At 55.5% G+C, this 7666-nt stretch overlaps 1 protein-coding gene and 1 long non-coding RNA gene across 2 annotated transcripts in view; both read left to right on the top strand.

The window, feature by feature from the left end:
• Positions 1-99: 99 nt before the first annotated feature.
• On the top strand, positions 100-676 carry LOC113984468. Its single transcript, XR_005562652.1, has 3 exons — positions 100-177; positions 283-414; positions 502-676. It is a non-coding gene; the product is annotated as an uncharacterized LOC113984468 (long non-coding RNA).
• A 1109-nt stretch (positions 677-1785) lies between these two features.
• The window catches only part of FBXW9 (F-box and WD repeat domain containing 9), a 9501-nt gene continuing 3620 nt past the window's right edge, over positions 1786-7666 (top strand). The window contains exons 1-6 of the mRNA XM_027737965.2: positions 1786-1823; positions 2395-2721; positions 3790-3929; positions 4738-4869; positions 4947-5059; positions 7050-7141. Of these exons, the coding sequence (XP_027593766.1) occupies positions 2397-2721; positions 3790-3929; positions 4738-4869; positions 4947-5059; positions 7050-7141 (802 nt within the window). The 5' untranslated portion in view covers positions 1786-1823; positions 2395-2396. The remainder of the gene's footprint in view (positions 1824-2394; positions 2722-3789; positions 3930-4737; positions 4870-4946; positions 5060-7049; positions 7142-7666) is intronic.

The following is a 7666-nucleotide window of genomic DNA, read 5'->3' as shown; positions in this document are numbered from 1 at the left end:
TCTGCATCCCCCCTACTTCACCCTCCCGCTGATGTGCGTGTCCCCCTTTAATTTCTCCCCATTTTCCTGCCCCCCTCGATCTCAAATTCCCCCCCTCCCCAGGATTTCATCTTCTTCTGCGACGCCGTCGCGTCCTGGGTGAGCCCCAAGGACGACCTGAGGGACATGTTTTACAAGGTACCCACGGCCCGGGGGGGGTACTCTGGGGAGCCCCCCAAAATGGGGGGGGGGTGGGGTTCAGCAGGGCTCTCATCTTTATTTTTAACCCCCCCAAACACAAAGATCCTGCACGGCTTCAAGGCCCAGGTGGGCGAGGAGAACTGGCAGCAGTTTTCGGAGCAGTTCCCCCCCCTCCTCAAGGAGCGACTGGCGGCGTTTTACGGGGTCTGAGCCAGGGGGTGACCCCTCAAACAGGTGCGGGGGGGGCCCAGCATCCCCAAAAATGGGGGGGGGCACAGCCAGAACACCCCCCCCCAATCTCTGCTCTCCCCCCCACCCCAGGTCGGCGCCAGGACCCCGAAGGGGACGCGGCCGAGGGACCCCGGGGGGGGGCGGGAGTGGGGTCCCCCCCCCCCTGCCACGGCCCCCGGGGAGGGTCCCGGGGGGGTCCTGAGAGTGGTGTGACCCCCCCCCAGGGGAGGATAAAGGGAGGGGGGCTGCGGGTGGGGCCGCAGGGGGTGGGGTGGGCCCGTGGCAGGGGGGAGCCCTAAAACCTCGTGGGGGGGGCCCTAAAACCCTTGGGAGGGTCAAAAATCGGGGATAAAGGGTCCCAAAACCCGGGGAGGGGGCCCTAAAACTTCAGGGGGGGCTCCAAACCCTGGGGGGACCCTCAAACCATTGGGAGGGTCCAAAAAGGGGGGGTGTCCCTGTTTCCGTTGGGGGGGGGCCCAAAACCCTGCTGGGAGAAACAAAAATCGGGGCTGAAGGGTCCCAAAATTCTGAGAGGGACCCCCCAAAACCTTGGGGAGGCATCCCAAAACCCTGGTGGGGGGGTATGCCCCAAACCTTAGGGAGGCCCCAAAACTCTTGGGAGGGTCAAAAATCGGGGCTGAAGGGTCCAAAAAGGGGGGGGTCCCAGTTTCCCTGGGGGAGGGGGGGCCCAAAAACCCTTGGGAGGGTCAAAAACTGGGGCTGAAGGGTCCCAAAATCCTGGGAGGGGGGGGAACGGGGCCCCAAAAACCCTGGTGGGAGGGGGCAAAAATCGGGGCTGAAGGGTCCCAAAAGGGGGGTCCCCGTTCCCGTTGAGGTGGGGTCGGTTCCTCTGTGTCCCCCCGCCGTGTTCCCGTGTCCCCCCCCAGCATGGAGCCCCCGCCCCTCCCCCCGACACGTCCATAGCAACACGTGGAGAGCCCCGTGCTTGGGGGGACGGAGGGAGGGGGCGCGGGGGGGGCCGGGCGGCCGCCGTTGTGCTTCGTCGTGAGCGAGTCGGTGCCACGTGTTTGATTTTGCCCGTTTCGTTCCGTTTTTTACCGTTTACAGGGCGGGGGAGGGGGGGGGTGGGATGGGGGGGACGGGGCGAGGTTGTGTCGCGCGGGGCGGCACAAAAAAAGGCCGTTGGTGACCGTGCGCTGTGTCGGTGCCGTTTATTCCGGGGTGGGGGCAATGGGGGGGTCGCGGGGTGGGGTGGGGGGGTCCTGGGGAGGTCGCGGGGAGCACGTGGGTCCCTCTGGGGCCGCGCGCGGGTCTCTTCCGGCGCCGCTTTGATGGCGTCACGCCGAGGGTCGAGGCTGATTGGTGGGTTCCTGGGTCACGTGCGCACGCGGCGCGCCGGAAGCGGGTCCGGCCGTGGCCGTGGCGACGGGACGCGGCGGGGCCCGGACCCGGTACCGGGGGGGGCGGGGGGCGGTGCGGGAAGGGGGGGGATTTAGGGGGCTGGGAAGTGGGCTCGGGGTGCGGGACACGGCGGTCTGGGGGCTCTGAGGGGTTCGAGTGGGATGGGGTCGGTGTTGGGGCGGGTCCCGGTACCGCGGACCTGGTCGGGGGGTCTCGGTACCGGGGGTGTCTGGGGGGTGTTGAGGGGTCGCGGGAGGCTCAGGGATATTGGGGGTTATCAGGACGCGGGGGCTCTGAGGGGTTGGGGTGGGGTGGGGCGGGGTCGGGGTTGGGGCGGGTCCCGGTACCGGGAGCTCAGGGACGGTCTGGATAGGGGGGAGGTCTCGGTACCGGGAGAGTCGGGGGGATCGAGATGTGGGGGGTCCCTGTACCGGGGGCATTTGGGGTTGGGGGGATGCCCGTACGGGAGGGTTTGGGGGAATCGCGGCGGGGGGTCACTCCCTGTCACGGACCGGGGGGGCAACACCGGACCCAGGGGGGGCAACACCGGACCCAGGGGGGTCCCCACCGTCTCCCGGTGGTCCCTCTCAGCACTGATCCTCCTCCCCCCGTCCCCCCCAGCCATGGACGGGCCCCCCGCCCCCGCCGCCCCCCCCTCGGACCCCGAGCGACCGCCGCAAGAGCCCGAGAGCCCCCCGGGACCCCTCCAGGGTCCCCCCCCGGGCGGGGGTCGGGCGGGGCCGGGCGGCGGCGGGGGGGTCTCGGGGGGGGGGCTCCTGTCGCTGCCCCCGGAGGTGCTGCTGCGGATCTGCGGGTTCCTGCGGGCGCGGGACGTGCGGCGGGTCCTGCCCCGGGTGTGCCGGGCGCTGCGGGACCTGGCCCGGGACAGCCTGTCCTGGCGGCTGCGGCTCCAGCAGCGCGCCCGCCGCCCCCTCCCGCCGCTGCCAGGTGGGTCTGGGGGCGACCGGGACCCCCCCCCCCCGGGCCTTGGGGGACCCCCAAAGGTTCCCTGCTGGGGTGGCCAGGGGGGTGTCCTGTGTGTCCCCCCCTGAGTGTTTGTGGGTCTGATGCTCCCAAGGGGGTTTGGGGGGGGGGGTGGGAGACCCCCGCATTTCCATGGGGACCCCCTTGACTCCCCCATTTTCCTGGGATACGCTGGGAGGGGTTGGGGGGGACCCCAAAGGTGTCCCCGGGGCGGGTGGTGGGATGTCCTGGGTCCCCCTCCGAGTGTTTGTGGGTCTGATGCTCCCAAGGGGGTTTGGGGGGGGGGGAAGACCCCCGCATTTCCTTGGGGACCCCCTTGACTCCCCCGTTTTCCTGGGATACACTGGGAGGGGTTGGGGGGGACCCCAAAGGTGTCCCCGGGGCGGGTGGTGGGATGTCCTGGGTGTCCCCCCCAGTGTTTGTGGGTCTGGATGCTCTGAGGGGGGTCAGGGGTGGAAATGGGGACCTTGGGGACCCCCCCCGGTATTTGTGGGTCTGACACACTAAGGGGGGTTCGGGGGTGGAAATGGGGACCTTGGGGACCCCCCCTTTTCCCACTGTTTGTGGGTTTGGATGCTCTGTGGGGGGTCAGGGGTGGAAATGGGGATCTTGGGGACCCCCCCTGGTATTTGTGGGTCTGACACACTGAGGGGGGTTCGGGGGTGGAAATGGGGACCTTGGGGACCCCTCCCCCAAATGTTTGTGGGTCTGACACTCTGAGGGGGGCTCGGGGGTGGAAATGGGGATCTTGGGGGGACCCCCCCCCCGGTATTTGTGGGTCTGACACACTGAGGGGGGTTCGGGGGTGGAAATGGGGACCTTGGGGACCCCCCCCCCCCCAGTATTTGTGGGTCTGACACTGAGGGGGGTCAGGGGTGGAAATGGGGACCTTGGGGACTCCCCCTTTCCCCCCCCATTCCCCCCTGTGCCCCCCATTCTCCCCCCGAGGTGTCTCTGGGGGACCCTCCCGTGCCCTCCCGAGTCCCCCCATGACACTTTGGGCCCCCCCCCGTTTTCGGGACCCCCCCTCAGAGTCGGGGTTCGACTGGGCGGCCGCGTGCGAGGACCTGGAGGAGCACCTGGAGCGCTGGGGGGCCGGGGGGGCCCCCATGGAGCACTTCTCCCTGGACGAGGGGCACTTCGCCTCCGTGGACTCCGTCCTGCTGCTCCAGGTGGGACCCCCGGGGGGGGGAGCAGGGGGGGCTGGATCCCCGAGGGAGGGTCCCTGGATCCCAGGGGAGGGAGGGAGGAGGTCCCCTGGATCCCGGGGGAGGGTCCTTGGATCCCGGGGGGGGAGGGAGGAGGTCCCCTGGATCCCCCCCCCCTCCCAGGGGGGGCTTCCCCCCTCACCTGTCACCCCCCCCCCTCACTTCCAAGGGGAGATCCCAGAGGGGTTTCCACCTCACCTGTCCCCCCCCCCGAATCCAGGGGGGCTCTCAGGGGTTTTTTCCCCTTTCACCTGTTCCCCCTCCCCAATTCCGGGGGGCTCCCAGGGGGGTTTCTCCTCTCACCCGTGTCCCTCCCCAATCTAGGGGGGCTCCCAGGGGTTTTTCCCCTCTCACCCGTGTCCCCCTCCCCAGTCCAGGGGGCTTTTCCCCTCTCACCCGTGTCCCCCTCCCCAATCCAGGGGGTTTTTCCCCTATCACCGTGTCCCCCCCAATCCAGGGGGGCTCCCTGGGGTTTTTTCCCCTTTCACCTGTTCCCCCCCAATCCAGGGGGGCTCCCAGGGCGTTTTCCTCTCTCACCCGTGTCACCCCCACTCTAGGGGGGCTCCCAGGGGATTTTCCCCTCTCACCCGTGTCCCCCTCCCCAATCCAGGGGGTTTTTCCCCTATCACTGTGTCCCCCCCGATCCAGGGGGGCTCCCAGGGGGTTTTTCCCCTCTCACCCGTGTCCCCCCCGATCCAGGGGGGCTCCCTGTGTGTCCTGGGGGGGCTCCCAGGGGGTTTTCCCCCTCTCACCGTGTCCCCCCCCCATCCAGGGGGGCTCCCTGTGCGTCTCCGGGGGCCGCGACCGCAACGTGAACCTTTGGGACCTGCGGGAGCTGGGCCGGGGCCCCCCCGGGAAGGTTCTGGTCAAGGCTCTGGGCTCGGGGCGCAGCGGGACGCACAAGGTGGGCTGGAAACTCCCCCCCCCGCCCCCTCCCCGAGCTGTTCGGGGGGGTCCCGCAGCACTTTGGGGTCCCCCCAGGGCTGGGTTTGGTGCTTGGCCGCGCGCGGGGCCCGAGTCTGCTCCGGCTCCTGGGACAGCACCGTCAAACTCTGGGACCTGGAGGCCGAGGGGCAGCAGTTCGGGGAGATCAGGTACGGCCCGGGGGGATTTTATACAGATTTTTTATTTATTTTTATATGTATTTTTATATATATACATGTATTTTTATATATATATATGTATTTTTATATATTTATGTATTTTTATATATTTATATATTTAAATATATTTTATATGTTTCATATAATTTTTATATATTTATGTATTTTTATATGGTTATATATTTAAATATATTTTATGTTTTATATATTTTCATATATTTTTATATATATTTTATATATATATTTTATATATTTATGTATTTTTATATATTTATATTTTCAAAAGTATTTTATATGTTTCATATATTTTTGTATATTTTTATATGTATTTTATATGCATTTTTATATTTTTATATATTTTTATATGTTTATATATTTAAATATATTTTATATGTTTTATATTTTTTCATATATTTTTTTATATTTTATATATATTTTTATATATATTTTTTATATATTTATCTATTTTTATATATTTATATTTTCAAATGTATTTTATGTTTTATTTATTTTTTATATATTTTTATATATATTTTATATACTTTATATGTGTTTTTATATATTTATGTATTTTTATATATTTATATATATTTATATATATAAATTTATATTTCATGTGTTTTATATATATTTTAAAATACTTTATAAGTATTTATATATATATTTTATATGTTCTATATGTTTTATATATTTTATATATATTTTTATATATTTATATATTTTATATGCTTTATATATTTTTTAATATGTTTATATATTTTTTCCTGTATTTTTCTATATATATTTCTATATATATTTATATATTATATATACTTGTGTTGTATTAAGTATTTCAATATTAAATATTATTAGTATTTATATATTTTATATATATATTTATATATTTAATATATATAAATTATACATTAATATATATTAATATATATTAATTATATATTAATATATAAATACTAATATATATACATATGAAATATATAATTACATATATATCTTTGTATATTTATATATAAATACATAAATATTTACATTTTATGTATTATTCATTAAATTTTTTTTATATTTTATATAAATACATATAGAAATATTTCTATATATTTAATATTTGATATATAAAATTCATTATATCTAAAATTTATATATACTTATATTTATTTATATACGGTATATAAGTACATCATTATCTCTTTAATATATTTATACATTTAATAGTAAATATTAATATATTATACATAATGTAATATGTATATTATATACATAATATAATTACATTATGTAATTATAATTATATAATAAATATATATAAATATATTAATTTGTTATTATAAATATAATAAATATAAATATTTATTATATTTGTAATTACAAATCTATATAAGTAAATATATAATGAATATAAATATATGTAATAATATTTAATAATATATAAATATAATAATATTTGTAATAAATATATAAATATATAAATAATAATATATAAGAATATATAATAATATATAATAATAAATATAAATAATAAATATAATAAATATAAATATAAATATAATAATTAATATAAATAAATATAGATGTGTATTATATTTATAAGAATAAATGTCTATAATTACATAATATAATATGTAATTATATACATAATTACATAATGTATAATATATTAATATTTACAATTATATATAATTATGTATAGATAATTATACAATAATGTAATTATACCACTGTTATAGTAATACACATTACATTTCTATATCCTATATCATTATATTAATCTGCAATTGTATATTATAATAAGGAAGAGTTTTAATTAATTTAACAATCCCAGTTGAAGGGACCCCCCCCCACCCCCCCCCGTGCCCCCCCCAGTTCCCCCCTCGATCCCAGGGGGGTCGTTCCCCCCCTCCCCCGTCTCCCCCCGAGTTTTTGCCGCGGTCGAAGCCCCTTCACCCCCCTCCGGGGGGGTCCCCGGGCCCCCCAACCCGCCCCCCAGGGAGAAGGCGGCCGTGCTGTGCCTCTCCTACGGCCCCGACGTCCTGGTCACCGGCACCTACGACAAAACCGTCACCGTCTACGACCCCCGAGGTACGGGGGGGCCGGGGGGGGGACCCCGGGACTGGGGGGGGGCACTGGGGGGGCTGGGGAGCATTGAGGGGACACCCGGGACTGGGGGAGGTCCCTGGGGGGGCTTGGGGAGCATTGAGGGGACCCCCGGATGGGGGGGGGTCCCTGGGGGGCCTGGGGAGCATTGAGGGGACCCCCAGGACTGGAGGGGGGGCACTGGGGGGTCTGGGGAGCATTGAGGGGACCCCCGGGACTGGAGGGACTGGGGAGCATTGAGGGGACCCCCGGGACTGGAGGGACTGGGGGGGGTCCTTGGGGGGTCTGGGGAGCATTGAGGGGACCCCCGGGACTGGGGAGCATTGAGGGGACCCCCGGGACTGGAGGGACTGGGGAGGGTCTTTGGGGGGGCCTGGGGAGCATTGAGGGGACCCCCGGGACTGGAGGGACTGGAGGGGGGGTCCTTGGGGGGTCTGGGGAGCATTGAGGGGACCCCTGGGACTGGCGGGACTGGGGAGCATTGAGGGGACCCCCGGGACTGGAGGGGGG

Source organism: Pipra filicauda, unplaced genomic scaffold, assembly GCF_003945595.2.
Source record: "Pipra filicauda isolate LSUMZ 115617 unplaced genomic scaffold, ASM394559v2 scaffold1500_size19896_pilon, whole genome shotgun sequence".
Classification (NCBI taxonomy): Eukaryota; Metazoa; Chordata; class Aves; order Passeriformes; family Pipridae; genus Pipra; species Pipra filicauda.
The sequence above is the reverse complement of the archived record's forward strand: the minus strand, read 5'-3'. Positions and strand labels throughout refer to the sequence as shown.